Source organism: Melospiza melodia, chromosome 5 (assembly GCF_035770615.1).
Source record: "Melospiza melodia melodia isolate bMelMel2 chromosome 5, bMelMel2.pri, whole genome shotgun sequence".
Taxonomy (NCBI): Eukaryota; Metazoa; Chordata; class Aves; order Passeriformes; family Passerellidae; genus Melospiza; species Melospiza melodia.
This window is the reverse complement of record NC_086198.1, coordinates 80,930,560-80,947,010: the sequence shown is the minus strand read 5'-3', so window position 1 is coordinate 80,947,010 and position 16,451 is coordinate 80,930,560. Positions and strand designations below refer to the sequence as shown.

The following is a 16,451-nucleotide window of genomic DNA, read 5'->3' as shown; positions in this document are numbered from 1 at the left end:
CGAAGGACTTGGAACTCCTTGATCCTTGTGCGTCCCTTCTGGACTGATCCTTGTGCGTCCCTTCCAATTTAAGATATTCCAGGATTTTATGGCGGCGGGGCAGGTGCGTTTGCTGCGCACAGCCGTTCCTTTCCCCGGACCTGTGGCATTATCTGGGCGAACTCCCCGTTAGCACACAGTCCTGTGTCGCGGGCCCGCACACCCGGGCTCGGGGCCGCCGCCTCGCAGCCCGCACCCGGCGCGGCGCTCGCAGCCCGCGGGCCGGGCGGGGCCTGCCCGTGACGCGGCCCGGGCGGGGCCCTACAAACGAGCCGGCGCCAGGCTCGGGCTGCGGCGCTGCCGGCCGGGCGAGGCGGGCGACAGCGGGCGCTCGCAGCCCCCCGCAGCCCCCGCACGCCGCCGCCGGGCGCGCTGCCCCGGACGCCGCCGCTGCCGCCCGCGGGCGCCCATGGAAGAGCGGGGCGAGCGCTGCCCCCCGGCCCCGCGCCCCGGCGGTGAGTGAGGCGGGTGCCGCGGAGGGGAGCGGCGCGCCGGGCCGGGCGCTGCCGTGCCCGTGTGGGAAGTTCGGGGTGGGCGAGGGTGCCGGCGGCCGTGGGTGGGCTCTGCCGGCCCCGGGGAGCGCTGGCGCTGCCGCCCGGCGCCGCCGCCTGCCCGGCACCTGCTGCCGGCAGGTGGGAGCCCCGCGGCCGCGGCAGGAGAGCGCCGCTGTGGGGCTGCGGAGCGTCTGCCCGGCCCGGCGGTACCGGAGAGCTTGCCCAGCCTCGGCAGGGACGCGCCGAGCTGCCTCAGCCCTCCGGACTCACGGAGCCAGGCTCTGGGAGGCAGCGCTGCCCGTGGGGGTAGGAGAGAAAGCGGCGGGGAGAAGCGAAGAGCTCGGCAGCACCTGGCCAGGTGCGGCTTCTGGGCACTTTCTTCATCTTCTTTCTCCTGTGGCAAAATGACAAGCGCAAGTAAGGGCAGAGTGGTGGGGCTCTGGAAGCGGGGCGCCTGCCTGACGGGAGAACACTCGCAAAAGCTCTGCTGAGCATCTTCGATCCGCTCGCTCCTCACATAATGCTGGAGCCGGCGGGATGCAGCGTGCTGAGCTGGAACCTGCGAGCGGCATAGGGCTGGGGGCACAGTGGTCCTTGGGGCTTGGCAGGAGGGCACAAAGCCTTGAATCTAGCTAGTTTCTGTTCTGAAGGACTGGCACCTTAAAGTACTACAGCAAAGGCTTGATTACTGCAGTTCTCGGTGTGCTTTGCTAGGATAAAGGTGTGTGCAGTTCGAGTCTTATGGGGGTAAAAAGATGCTGAGAGGCACGGGTAGTAGCCTTCAGAAGGAAGAGTTTGTATTTGGTCTCATCTTCCAACCAGAAATTCAAAAGATCAGGAGGGGGCACACAGCTGAGTACAGGCAGTTCAATCACCTCAGCTGGCTGGGAATTAAAGTACATTATTCTCCTTCCTTTCTCTGTCAGTGTAGTGAGTTAAGGGCTTTCCCAGTTTCAAGACTGTTCCTCTTTGGATTTTGGTGTGGAAAGAAAAAATACCTGTGAAGTTCCAGGAATATCATGCTTGAATGGCACGGGCATAGAATGTCTGCAGGGAGCATCTTTCTGGCGTGAGAGATCCATGCAGTGCCCACTCCCACTGAGAGAGAGCCTCTGCAGTATGTATGGCAAATGGAACATAGTAGAACACATTCAGTTTGGTGAATATATATATTCTCTGGCTATCAACCCTAATTTGTAAGTATAAATATAATAACTGCTGCAATTTACATCTGCCAGCATTTGTTGCACTCTTGAATAAGTGAATTTCTCACAATGCTCAGAAACAAGCACCTCTCAGTAAGAGCACAGTCACTGGCATCAACTTCAGCTCTCTCTTGCACATCCACCCTTTCCGGACCCACCCTCTTTTTTTCTCCTCTTTCAAAAACGCAGCGGGTTTTGATACTACATAACCAAAATTACCTCTGGTAGGTCAGCAGGAAGGTTATGCATCTGAAGCAAGGCCAGCTGTTTGTTGCAGTGGAGAGACCCTAATTTGACAGAGCAAATTCCAGCCTGAGGATTGCCAGGTTCCCATCTGTGCCCCTTTCCTTGTCAGGATACTACCTTGGTTGCTCTGAACTAGCCATATGCTTGCCCAGGCATTACAGAAAACCAGAATGTGTGGAAAACACTTTCTAATACATGCATGTAGGTACAATAAATACAACTCTTCTGCTTTTTATTAGAGGAAATAAAAAAATGTTTTATTAGTCTTACTAACCTGGGATCTCTCCCTTCCCTCATCCAGAAATGCCACTCACAGCGCATAAGATATCAGAGCCCAAAAACATGTCAGAGCTGATGGATTTCCATGAAAACTTTTGATAATGAGAAAAAAAAAACTGCAGTATGCTAAGGCAGACCAAGATGGGAGATCCTGCTGGTCATCTCATTTGTCACTCCAGAACAGGAGGGTTCCCTCCAGGTCACTGTGTAGAGCTTTGCTCAGTAAATTGATTGGTTTAGCTGAGTCTAATACAGTGATGACCTCACCAGTATTCACCCTGCTCCAATGTTATTCTGAAGCCAGGAGAGTGGAAGACACAGAAATCTACTCGGAATATGAACTAAATTAATATTTTGAGGTGTGGAGATTTTTGTTGTTGTTATTATTTTTGCTGTAAATTACTGGTATTTGAAACAGGGCTTACATCCCTGTGTAAGAGGCAAGAAATTGCCTGGCAGAGGAAATGAAAATGGGATTGATTAGTCTCATGTGTTCCCTATTTTAATACATCTAGTTAAGGTGAGCCTTTGTCCTGAGAGGGGGCAAGACAGGACAGAGCCATCTTTTCACACATGCTGTTTTCTTGGGGACAGCTTTGATGAATTAGGAAGCAACTCTATTAACTGTGCAATAGATTTCTGCTTCCTAATTAGAATGTGACCCATTTTGCTTGGAAAGTGGGGTGGGGAGCAATTTCTGGATTTTGAATTGAGCATTTGGATTTATGGAGGGGGTAGAGGAGGCAGTGGTACAGTGTACTCTCTTTACAAAACTGAATCCTGACAGGTATTTTAAAAAATTGGTAAAAGGGGTTAAGGGGATTCCATAGTACTGTTCAGTACAAAAAAAAAAAATTCTGTGCATCCTGAGCTTTTCAAGTTATTTTTATTCTGGTGTAATGTCCCATTTTTTTTTTAACCTGCATGAGGTTCTCTGAAATCTAGGGTATTTTCTCTTCTAACACTTTTTATGATCTCTTGCCATGAAAGATTAGAATGGTCCCTTCTGGCCTTAAGAAAGAGAGCATGTCATATATAACCGTAGTCTATTGTAAATTTGCTACCTTACTGCTCACACTGGAGCTGAACTCCTGTGGAAGTCATGAACTGGTGGCCTATCTAATTTGCATAAACTCTATTTATCACAGCAGGTGCAGAAATGCAGCAGATTTCAGCCAAAAATACTTCCTACCAAGTCAGCCTTTCTCATTTTGTGAATTTCCCCTTCCCAAAATTTAACAGCCTTTTAAAGTGTATTTCTGAAGTTTTAGTGCTGATAGACAGTATCTCATCTTAACAGCACTGAAATTATTATTAGATTTCTTAACATCTGACTATAAAATTTAAAGCCATGATTTAATCTTTGCTGGTTGTACAGCAGTTTTTATGTCATTTGGGAAATGTACATATCATCTAGGCGCTGTAGGACAGGTTTATACAGTTGCATGTAGTTTCATGTCTCAATGTGCAAATGACTTTTTTGATATTTCATGATGTGATCAATAGTTTATGGTTTTGGAGACCTTCAGTAGTATGTAGTTCTATTTCCTTTACTTACCTCTTTCCTTCCACCTATCTCCATAGCACTCACTAATGTAGGAAAGTATTTTATTTGTAGTTAATTACTGGAAACTAGAATTCAAGCATTTCATTGGCAAATGTTGTTTAAAACTTTTGTTTAAATGGGTTTAAAAACCACAAGTGTATGCAGTTGGAAGTATAGGAAGAATTTCTTCATGGAGAGGGCATTGTGATACAGTTTAATAGATAAAAGTGAAAAAAAAAATGCAGAATATATTTTTAAGAAAAAACATTTTGTAATTTGAATTAAATTTAAAAAACCCAAAACCCTGCTCCCTATCTTTTCCTGCTCTTGGCTGAGCTTTAAGTGATAGCTGTACTGGGAATTTTTATGTTACCAGGGTACAAAGTGGCACTTGAACTAATATAAACAACTAAGCAATACATCTTGTGGTGGACAGAGTCTACTATTAGAGGATAGGAATATACTGTTCATATCAATGAGTTCTTGAAGGATTTCAAGTACACTGCAATTGCTCTAGTTGGGTTTTTTTAAAGCACATCACTGAATACAAATGTTCAGAACACTGAGTCTTTATCAGTTTAGGAAGTTGGTTATCTCAGTTAGGGGAATTTTTTTTACCAAGAGAAGAAGCCAGCATAGCAGATGTGTGGGCTGTACTGCACAGCTTGGTTTAACCAGCGATGTTAGTCTTATATTTTGCAGTACTCTGTACCCAAATATGTGCAAGGGAAAATATAGTCCACAAATTGTCCTCAGGTTCTATCACATCAGCAAAACTAAGTATTCTTTATGGGAACAGACTGTCTTGCTTAGATTTTCAGCTCTAATCTCCCTCTACAGACAAACTTCAGCAAGTGAAGTATAGTTCTCATTCTGTCCAGACTGTATTTTTAGATGGCTGTGCAGAGATCTCTCCAGTGAAGGGATTCAGTTCTGCAAGGAAATAAAGTGAGGCCATCTGAAATTTAAACTGTTTGTCCACAGTCCCTAAAGAGCCAGGAAAACACAACTTCTCTTTAATGAAGGTGAAGTCATTTGCATGCTTATGGAAAGATGATGTCTTACCTCTCCTAGTGACTGTCCTGCTGGTACCTGGGTCCCGTTAGCTCTGCTGAACCTCTCAGTGTGTTCTCTGGGCTTTTTTTTGTGAGGTATGACTCTGCCTGATGCTTACTGACTGCCCTACAGACACTCCTTATGCCTCTTCCTACCATGTGGGCACCTGACTGAGAGGCTCTTGTGAAAGTTCAGAGCTAAATCTAACCCTATCCAATTCCCAGCAAAAATGAAGTTACCACTCTAGGAAAAAACTACCTTATTTTGTTAATGCATATTAAACTAAGAAGTCTGTATAATCTAGATGGTTTAGGCAGTGTCACTGGTGACAGACATATAGAGGCATTGAAATACCTTTGTAGAATAATAAGAAATATCAGAAATTACAAAATAGTGATACATGTTTCAAAGAGTACTGAAACAGGTTTAAAAGTCAATGACATATGACAGCCTCTGGCCGTCATTCTGCATTTACTGATTAAATTTTCTATTTATTTCCAAGTTACTATTACTGTTGAATAGGCTTTAATAATAAAGTCCACATTGAATCTGGTTAAATAAACAGGATGGCACATTTCACTAATTAATTGGAGAAAGCTGAAGAAAAGATTAAGCAAAAGCAATCAGAGTTTTTGAAAAGTCTTGGTATAATCTTCAAAGCACCATTTAACATAAACTGTGTTTCTTTTACAACTTGCTCATTTACTTGTAGCAAATACAAAAGTAATGGCTGTCAGTTAAAGTTTTTGAACTAATCTGGAACACAGAGTCATGAAGTGAAGTCATATATGCTCTGCATGACTTGTGGATGCAGTGAAGAGAATTCTTAAAGCAGAAAAGTAGCTTGGCAAAGTGCCTGCTTTAAACTCCTCAGTGCATGCTTCTTATTGTTGAAAGAGTTTTTCAGACCCACAAATTATAAAGCTATGGAATACACAATTGCATCATTTTATATAAACCACTGTAATTCTAGACAGCAAACTACAGATTGACCTAAAGCATTAAAGAGAATGTAGGACATAAGAGCTGAATGACAACCCATTTACGTGCTGCTTTATTCCTGAAGACCACTCTTCTCACACATTGTGTATTTTATGCTGAATTTAGAGGCACAGTCATGTCCTTTGTGTTGCATTAATCTAACAAAACAAAATAATTGATCTAGATATGAGGCCTATACAGTTTGTGAGAAACAAAATAGAATGGAAAGAAAAGGCAGACAAAGCTCTATTACTTGAAAACAAAACAACAATAGTGTATAGGTACTCTGAATGGCATAGTTACTGATGTGGTTTTTTGGAAGTGCATAAAATAAATGCTATCAGTACAGTAGAGGTGTTCTGCAGTGGAGGATGTGCACCTGAAGAAATAGCTGAGGAGGAACAATGAAGTTCTGTATGTCTGAAACAAAAGATGTTTTATGTTACAATGAGATTTCATATTGCAACAGGAAACAGTTGCTTTTGTGTATTTAGAAAAAGCTGTGCCCTACAGAAGTCTTTAACAATGGGAAGACAATTGAGGCAGAGCTCCACTGAGGCTCAAAAGCCTGCCTGAGGTGGGGCCCCTGGTACCACACCTGTAATATCCCACGTATTCTGATTTCAAAGACGCTGGCTAAGACAGGAGTAGAGCTAGAATGAAGAGACACCTTCCTATGTCTTTTTCTCAAAAGTTCCTATGCTATAGTCAGCTGCAGGAAGGCTTGAATAAAAAAGTTGGTGACTGACTCGTATGCAAACTATGAGTTACAAATTAAGAATCCCAATTAATTAATATATAGCACTAATTTTCTTTTTCAAAGAGAAAACAAAACACCCTAAAAATCCCCCAACAACAGCAGGAAAAAAAAAAAAAACACCCCCCCCTTTCCAATCCAGTGGTATGCTGTCACTGAGACCAGCAGCTAAAATTTAATTTTTCCAGAGATAGTCTGTTAGAGAACTTGGCTGCTAGCATAGCATATTTCAACCTGACTATTAAGAAATAAGTGTTCCTACCAGAAGGCTTTAAATTAACTTCTTTCCACACAGTTCAACCTGTTCCTTGCTAGAATCCTATTATGCTTTTCCAATAAGGTGTTAAGACAACTGCTCCGGCTTACTATTTATGGAGCCAGTGACTTAAAATATACTGTGAAGTAAGTGGCTATTCCTTTTAATCTGTGACCTTAAAATTCAGCATAGTTGATGTTTTGTTGTTCTTGTGTACTGAGCTGCCCATCAGTCGCTGATCCAATCTGGCTGGTGCTGTATCCTGTGCTCCCATTGCTGCTGAATATTGTGGCAGCAAAGCTCAGGGAATTTACCTACATCGAATTTTCTGTCACCCAGTGTCTTCCTCCATCAACAGCCACACTGTGGGGCTGTTAATACTATTTCTTGTTAAAAGTGATATAGATTAAGCTGAGAATGATTAGGAGGAATGGTGGGGACAGGGAAAGAGATCAGAAGACTAATGATGACAGATGAAATGGAACTCTTCCAGACAGAGAAAAGTTAACAGTGGCCAAAAATGGAAAAAAACCAAATTCCTCTGCAGAATTGCCTCACATCAGACATTGCAGAATAGCCTGAGACAAGGTATGCCCACAAGCTCAAAGCCTGTGGGCATACAAGGAGGCCCTCTCTTAACTTCACATCATGACACTTTGCTTCTCTTTCTTCGCAGCCTTAGTTTCTGCTTCCGAACAATATTGCTGCCTGGTAGCCCGTTAAAAATGGAAAAAGGGAAAGCAAATAAGTGATAATCAGTAGAAAACATCAGGAAGCAGACCTGTTCCGTTCAGGATGGAGTCATGACCTCTGTAAATGCAAAGCTATCAAACAGAACTTTAGATTACTTAGAAACACATCATTAGTCCTTGTTGCAGTGGGACTTAGGTTATTGTGGAAAAGTCATTAGTTCCTTTTCACATTCTCTGGAGAATTTCCAAAACCTAGCCCTTGCATTTCCTCAGGTTGTTCATATGTAATTTCATATTTCAGCCCTTGTTAACTGGCACAGTATGTGCTGTTCCAGGCTTAAGTTCATAATTACAGTAGCCTGCTAAGGCAAAGCAGTCAGGTACTCAGCTGTCATGGCCTCTACTTCTAAGTGGAGTTAGACAATACTGAAATCCACACCAGCCCTTCACTGAGGGTATAAAGTCTTTGGAAGACGTTGTAATTCAGGGAGCTTGTGTACACAGCCTGCTCATACTGCAACAATCTAATAGCTCTACTATGTGTGAAACCATTACAATTTCACTTCAAACATTGTGTGAAAAATACCCTGACCTTTAAAGGGTGTTCAGTGGTGGTATTTAGTAGTCTTTTGATAAAGCCTAAACTTAGTTCTTTACATCACAGCAGCTTGCTGGCTAACTCTTGAAATGACCTTCAGAAGTACCCATTGTGCATTTTCTTTCCTGAGTATGGAGTTGGGAACCACAGGTATTCTAGTGGTTTTTTGATTCAGTCATACTATAGTCTATGGTTTTATTATCTCACTTCTTTGCAGGGCCAGTGTGCAAGCCACCTATTTTATCCTTAGAAACAAGTAAGCACAAAGCAAAAGTTAACTTCACTTAAAAATGACACAAAATTCAACTTTTCCTTGGTGTGCTATTTATCTAGAGCTCTTCCTAATTCCTGCCCAGGATGATGTTGCCTTCTCATGTTGGACAGTTCTATCTACATTGCATGAGCCTTTTTCCCAGGAGGTTTGATTTCTAAGGTTGCTGTTACATGATTCTTTGAGAGGCTGTAATTCCCAGACATCCTACAAGACCCTCAGCTTTTAGGCATGCTCTTTTGGTCCCCTTCACACCTTTTCCTTTTTATGTTTTGTTTCTTAGACAAATCTGTTCTTGTAGACTAAAAAAACAATTCTTTTATGATTGTGGTTCAACTCGAAGGAAATCAGATTTTTAAAAAATACTAACTAATAACACCCTGTGTGCAAATGAAAGATTCATAATATTCATGTCTCCTGATGTCAGGAAATAATTTTCTTATGGCATCGTTGCACATGCCTGTCTTTTAAAACATTTAATTGCACTAAATTATCTATGAGCCTGGAGTTGGGAAAGCTAAAGTTTGTTCAGCTTTGAACAGAAAAATATAATTTGCAGTGTGCCTGGATATAAAATAACGTGCATTTTCTTTTCCCTCTTTCAGCAAAGTTTTTGCTTGAGAAAAACACATTTGCTCAGCAAAACAAAAACCACTTTTAAGGGTTGTTCTTGGTGGAAATTGCTCTATGCCCTATCACCTACTTGAGTGAAACCAGACTAAGAACTTCTGTCATGGCAGCTTTTCTGCTGGGAGCTGTGTTGCTTATTGTTCAACCTCAGATAGTGCCTTCCAGACCAGCTATAAATTCAAATGCTGAGACTTCTTCTCAGTCTGTTCAGAGAGAGCTTTTAAAGAAAACATCTCAGAAAAATGACTTCAAGGAAAACATTCATTCTAATGGATCATGTCAGCAGCTGCCACAGACTATTATTATTGGAGTGAGAAAAGGTGGAACAAGAGCTTTGTTAGAGATGTTGAGTCTCCATCCAGATATTGCAGCCGCAGAAAGTGAAGTTCACTTCTTTGACTGGGAAGACCATTACAGGAATGGATTGCAGTGGTATATTAATCAAATGCCATTCTCGTATCCCCATCAGATCACCGTGGAAAAAACTCCAGCGTATTTCACATCACCTAAAGTGCCTGAAAGAGTTTATAACATGAACCAATCCATGAGACTACTCCTTATTTTAAGAGACCCAAGCGAGAGAGTGCTGTCAGATTATACCCAAGTGTTCTACAACCACATGCAGAAGCACAAGCCGTACCCATCCATTGAGCAATTCCTGATAAAAAATGGTGAACTCAATGTGGACTACAAGGCAATAAACAGAAGCTTATACTACATTCACATGCAGAACTGGCTGAAGTATTTTCCTCTCGATCATATCCACATTGTAGATGGGGACAGACTAATCAAAGATCCCTTTCCAGAAATAGAAAAGGTAGAGAGATTTCTGAAGTTATCACCACAGATAAATGCTTCAAACTTTTATTTCAATAAAACTAAGGGGTTCTACTGCCTGAGGGACGGTGGTAGAGAGCGCTGTTTGCACGAGTCCAAAGGACGAGCACACCCGCAAGTGGACACCCGGTTACTGGAGAAACTGCAGGAATATTTCCATGAACCCAACAAGAAGTTTTTTGAGCTTGTGGGCAGAACATTTGACTGGCACACATTTGTGGCAAGTTAGTGGTAAGCTTCAGAACCTATGTTCCAGTGTACAGCTAGAAGATTTAAAAAGGGCATTTAAGCTATTATTTATTTGTAAAATCCATAAATACTTCTGTACAGTATTAGATTCACAATTGCCATATATACTAGTTATATTTTTCTACTTGTTAAATTTGAAAGCATTTTGTATTGTTTTTCATGGTTGTTAACATTGTGTATGATGTGTCTATATGAAGAAACTAAATTATTTCATTGCAGAAGGTGCTCTCTTGAGAATGTGTTGTCTTTTTAATAAATAAAAAATTCATTTCGACAGAACATTTCTGAATTATTTGAATACTTTGGCCTTCCTGGACTATTTTCTCTAATTGCTAATGAATATGCTAAGTTTTACCTTTCCATTTTTCTTAAAGTGTGGATTAATAATTTCTTTTCCTTTTGCAAATACTGTTGTAGCTAACAAATTGTTCAATCCTGCTTTATGAAATTATTTCCTGTCAAAGTGTTGGTACTTACACATGTTGGGAAATGCACACCCAAAGGACAATGTATGTCTCTGTGTAATTTGATATATTAACTGCTGTACTTAACATTCATATTCACTGTTATAACAAGTGCTCCTCAATTCTTTGGCAGTACAGTGCAGGTTTCATGGCAGAATTTTAAAGATTATTTGGGGACCAGCTCATAAAATACAGTTAGCTGTAGAAATATGGTCAACCTGAAAACTTCCAGTCTCTGAATGTATGTATACTTCATAAAGAGGTATGGTTGAGAGAATTTAAGCAATATAGAGACTTTTTCAAGGCTGCTTTTGACTGTTCCTACATTTCATAGCGCATTTATGCTTTACCATCGCTGAAAATGAACACACCAGAAAAATTAGTTGGTCTACATTCCAGTAAGCAGGAACTTCTTTCATATAAATATTTCTACATTTATCCCCTACTTAAGGCTGCTTTCTATGAGTTTTCAGTTGCTTCATGCAACTGCAAATTCCCTATGGACTACTATTTGTTTAATCTCCTTCCAAGAACAACGATGCCAGGTCTTGATGAGATGTGTGTTGTGGGATTAACCCAAATTCCAGGAATTTGCCTTGTTTTCCATCTGCTAAAAATGGAAAATAGATGTTAGTACATTGGTAAAAACTGCAGTTGTCCTTATCTACAGTGGTTATGATGTGTTGTTCGCCATCAGTTTCTGGAGTTAGAGTTAATCCAGTTTCCACACAAGGCTTCTCACAGTACTTTGAATCCAAGATACTGATTTTTGTTTCATGACCTTGAGTTTAGTTGTTGAATGTGCAATGGCAACACCCAGTAAATTTGAACTTGCTACAATCCTTTATAAAATTTAAATGTGAATTCATTCATTTTTTTTCTGGTGAGCTAGTGCAGACTTGGGCACTATAACAAGGTATCATCTGGATGCAAATATCCCATATTATGCCTTTTGCATGAAAATTTGCAGATGCTGTCCCTCTCTCCCACTCCTTGTGCACCTGCCCAAGCTGTATTCAACCTCAGAGAGGTTGGCAGTGTTTTATAAAGCCTACAATGAAATGGTATTGTACTCAATAAAATATTTTCTGAATTGCATTTTTCCTTGTTTTTTTTCTTCAGTTTCTAGTTTGGAAGACCAGAATTTAGGATTCAACTCCAGTTTAGATTTCAGCTAAATGTTACTTAAGAGCTTAGCTATTGATTGAATAGTGTGTTGCTATTGATATGAAAGCAGTTGTTTGCTGCTGGGTTGTGTCTGAATGATTCACTGCTGACCCAGGATATACAACAAGGAGGCAAAGTTTCTGGTGGCAATAATGTCAAATCTTACATGAGGCAGATACCAAAAATAACAGAATCATAGTACCATCATGTTTCTCTTAAAGTTTTAGAAGAGAGAAATTCAGGGAATTTTGTGTAAGGTGGGGCAGTATTTTTTCCTACATTTACCCCATTACCTTGGTAATGTTATCTCTGCAGGAGCCAGCTGGACCAAAGTGATTTCGGCCCAGACAAAAGGCTTCCATTAGTGCCTTCCTGCAGTCTCAGATTAAGCTCACCACATTTACCAATGCTTTGCTGAGAAAGGAAAAATACTAGCAGGCATGTGACGAGGAATTGGAGGAGTACATGGAGGCAGGGCTGCAACAAGTCCACCTGCAGCAGGTTGAACAGGGTATCAGTGTTGAATTGGAAATGCCTGTGCAATACTGCTGATGGTGGTACTGAGGATACTCCTAGTGCCTAGTGCTGCTTGATGCCAGTAGTTTGCCTGTCTCTAAGCAGGTCACATGCACACATTTCCCCACACACAACATGGCTTGTCTCTATAGAAAGAGAAGTGCAGCATGAAGCATTAGGTCACTATTACGTTTGCAGTGCTAGGACCTCATAGAGCATTGTCTGCAGGATCCAGAGGTGAAGTGACCACTTCAGGGGACATTCTGAAGCACAATATCACAGGAGTCACATCCTCAACACCAAGTTCAGAGGGTCTCACAGAAGGTATATCATACCCAATGCTTACACTTTGTGCAGGGATGGCCTGACTGTACAATACCTTATCCTGGAGGTAGCTTTCTGTTAGCTGTGATGGTGATGAACAATAAATCACACCCACACCAATAATAGTAGCAATGTTTACCTGCCATAGGTTCAAGAGTTCAAGAGTTCCAATTCTGAAAACTATTCTGTGTGAATGTTCTGTTTAATCAGAGCAACATTCATTTTCCACACTAGTTACTGTACCTAAATATATTGACTAGGCTGTTTCTAAAGAGGTGTTAGACAATAACAAAAGCCATCAGAAAGTGAAGAGAGAATGAAAGAAGAAGACAAAAGCACATTCCGTTTGGGACTCGAGAAAAATTAATAAGGACCTTTGAAGGCATGTCATATCTGCTCATAAAAGAAAAAAGTCCCTGAAATACCTTTCCAGTGTTATGCAACACAGGTATTTATTTCTGTAAAGCTCTACTAGCTCAGGTTTAAAGAACAACCACCTGGGTGTTGCTCCAGAGACCTGTTTTCTCAGGGCACCTAGCCAAGCCTGTGATCACTCTTGAAAACTAAAATAAATACAAGACTTTATGAGAATTAAAAGCCGGGCACTCCCCTTGAGTACAAAAAGAAATGCCAACCAAATAATTATTCAGGGTGGCACTGCAGGACTGTCTTGCCCTTTGCGTCACAACACAGATTAGTGTGAAAGCCAGATATTGTACCTGCAGAGGACAAAGATTAGACTGTAATGATTATTCCAGGAACAATGCTGGAAGTTTATGGAAAGGGAAAAGAACACCAAAGCTATTATTTCATCAAGAGTATTTCTACATGTACTGCTGATGCTGCATGATCTTGTTACATGTGCTTGGCTCTTCCTTGTATATTTTTCCTGCAGTTACAGGTGAAAAAACATCTACTGTGCTTGAACAAATCAACATTTCTTTGGAACATATCATAAAAAAATCTATCCATTTTTAAATCTTGCTGCATTCATTGATAAGTGTGTGAAACTTAACACTATAGAATATTTTAGATGAAAACTTTTTTAGTTTGGTTCTCAAAGCTGATGATTTTGTTTTTCCTTGTCTACTGCCATGTTCAGAGTCTGCAGAAAGCCAGGATTTCATTCCCTGTTATCATTCAAACAGATTTCAAATGCCAAGGAGAAATATGGGTTATGGAATATGGCATATGGCATATTTCCATGTATCTTCTGTTTTATCTAGCATGGCTGACCATGTATTAAAAATATCACAGATGTACTCTATGAGTAAAAGACTGTACATCAAAACTATTTCTCATAGGAATATTCCTTCTCCATTCTTTTTTCTGAAGTCTGTGACTTGAAAGTCCTAATTATGACCACCTTGTGAATGAAATTTTTCAGAAGTATGTTATTATATGTTTTCGAATACAGTAACAAAGTAATAAAACTAAAATAAGGCCAAAGCATTAAATTAAACTAAAATAAGTCAACAAAATGTGTTGAACTTGGTACTAGGTATATACCTGCTGAAATAGTTGCAAGGATGTGCCTCTACAGCTGTAAAAATATTTTCTCATTCTTATGCCAGCAACTTTTATTTATATAACTCTGTCTAATGCCCAGTTATGCTCAAAATATTGTATTTTCGATATTAATTCCTTCATTTTTCAATTGATTGGAGAGGCCAGTTATGGGTGGAAGCCATGCAAATATCATGTGAATAGAAAAAAAATCATTAATAATTTCCTTACAAAAATTAAATGAGATTGTCTATGTCTCCTAGAATTTTAGCAGCGCACAGTACTCTTTTCCTGCAACAATAACCCATCCACAGTAAATTTTCTACTTAAATACCACACAACAGTTGATACAGTTTTTAAGTTAATAGTGCAATAAACTCAACAGTGATGCTGCAGATTTTAGATGCCTTCTGGGAAGTATAAAATATGCAAGTCAGGGTGGGGAGCAGCTGGATGCATAGGAACATCTGATCTCATTGGTTTGAGAAAGCTTTTTTTTTTTTTTTAGTGGTAAGGAACATGAAATTTTTGGCTTGGAGATAACTTTATGTTGTCTATGAAAGCAATGTCTTCCTTTAACTTCCAAGTCAATAATCCTATCATAATTACATCACCTTTATACTCAGTATTTATATTATTCTCTGCCAAAATGTATTTTAAGAGCCAAACCCCCGATAGCAGGTGCATCCCTTAGTATAAGAAAAATACATTGTAATACAACTCTGACACATGGCTTCGATTACAAAGGCACATTGCCTTGCACAAAGGAGTATTCTGAAACTGATGGCAAAAGTCTTCTTTTCTTAATTTGGATGAAGATTACAGAAACAGGAACATGTGTACATTCACAAAAAACAGAACAACTAACATGCCCTCCCCTCCTTGGTTTCCAATCGATCAGTCAGCAGTATTTCATCAATAAAGATCAGACCAGCTTTTAGGATCCAGCACAGTTCAGTCCAGATAACTCTCAAAATAAAGAGTTCTTGCAGATATTCTTAACCAAACACTTTTCAGGGTGTCTCCTATTTTTGTAATTTGTGTAATTCTTCTTTCGTCCCCTGTATGCTACTGTCCTGTCACATCTGTGCTATTAACTATTATATTAGCACCCTATCAGAAATAGATCCATTATCTGATGGTGTTTTAATAGAATACTATTCAAATGAATGTGAAATCACAGCATTATGGAGCTCAAAAATACTTTATATGTGTTTGCTCTGATATGTTTTAAACTTTATTTGAATAAAATTCAGCTTATTTGGTCTGTGTCATTGCATTTCAGGAGGAGCTATTGTCACACCATTATCACATCTATGTAGTTATCTAATGGCAAATGATATGTTATAAATAGAAATGTATAATCCAAGTAACAAAACTTTCTTGTTGCTACAGTAGCAACTATGTTATTTGACATATTATGAGACTTTCCCCCATAATACAAATGGTATCACTGTTTCTTTGGAAGTGACAAAAGCATTTTGAGAACCATCTCTTAATACATGCAGGAATAGGGTCTGTCTCTGTTCCCTGTGTGACCTTATGTAAAATACAAAGTGCAGGAATGCCAATTATGTTCTATAATCAATTTACAACAGTTGGTGAAGTTTTGCTAAACCTAAGGTATCAAAAGTGTGCATGTTCTGAAAGAAAAGGAATTGGATACCATACCAGTTGTTTTTTGTTTTAATGTCCTATAATTTTCTTGCCAAAATATATGTGTTCCTCTGCAAAGGGAATAATAGAGGGAAAAAAAGGACACATGCTACAGAAATAGAGCACCTACTCTATTTTACAGTGACACTGGCTGGATCTGCAGCTAGGCAGCTGTGTGAATAAAGGATACTGGAAGTGGATAGAAAGGGAACACTGGATACAGGTGAACATCTTGTCATAACCTCATTACTTCTGTTCACATCCTTACATATGATGAACAAGCACTCTCAACTCTCAATTCTCAAAACAACTTCTTTTCCAATTCTTGTCTGTGCCAGAGAAAAGGCATCCAAATCCATCTGGGTGTCCATTGATTCCCATGCCTTGAGGCATTTTTTACAAGTTAGCACACTATAATGCAATTAGAGTCATTCACCTCAGTTTCTAATCTTCCCCTTTTTTGTTTTTAAATTTGTACTGAGTTTTCCGTCTGCTACAAATAAAAAGGTTTGATGAATAAATTATTTACAGCCTGCAGGAGGAGAAGAGTTCATATGAAACGTTTTGCCGAAAAGAGACTTGCAAAAGAGGATATTTTCTCATAGAAAAAAGAGCATCTGTGGACCAGTTGGTTTCTTGCTGACTAAGCCAACTGGATATGATACTATTTTGGCAGCTTCCT

The 16,451-nt window shown here is 40.3% G+C and overlaps 1 protein-coding gene across 3 annotated transcripts; it reads left to right on the top strand.

The window, feature by feature from the left end:
• The first annotated feature begins 415 nt into the window (after positions 1-415).
• HS3ST1 (heparan sulfate-glucosamine 3-sulfotransferase 1) lies at positions 416-11,698 on the top strand. 3 transcript variants are annotated; one of them, XM_063157645.1, is made up of 2 exons: positions 416-494; positions 9,026-11,698. In XM_063157645.1, the coding sequence occupies exon 2, from the start codon at positions 9,154-9,156 to the stop codon at positions 10,114-10,116; it is 963 nt and encodes a 320-aa protein (XP_063013715.1). In that variant the 5' UTR covers positions 416-494; positions 9,026-9,153; the 3' UTR covers positions 10,117-11,698. The 3 variants fall into 3 exon arrangements, with proteins under 3 accessions (XP_063013715.1, XP_063013717.1, XP_063013718.1); XM_063157647.1 differs by lacking the exon at positions 416-494 and adding an exon at positions 764-891; XM_063157648.1 differs by lacking the exon at positions 416-494 and adding an exon at positions 849-950.
• Positions 11,699-16,451: the final 4,753 nt, after the last annotated feature.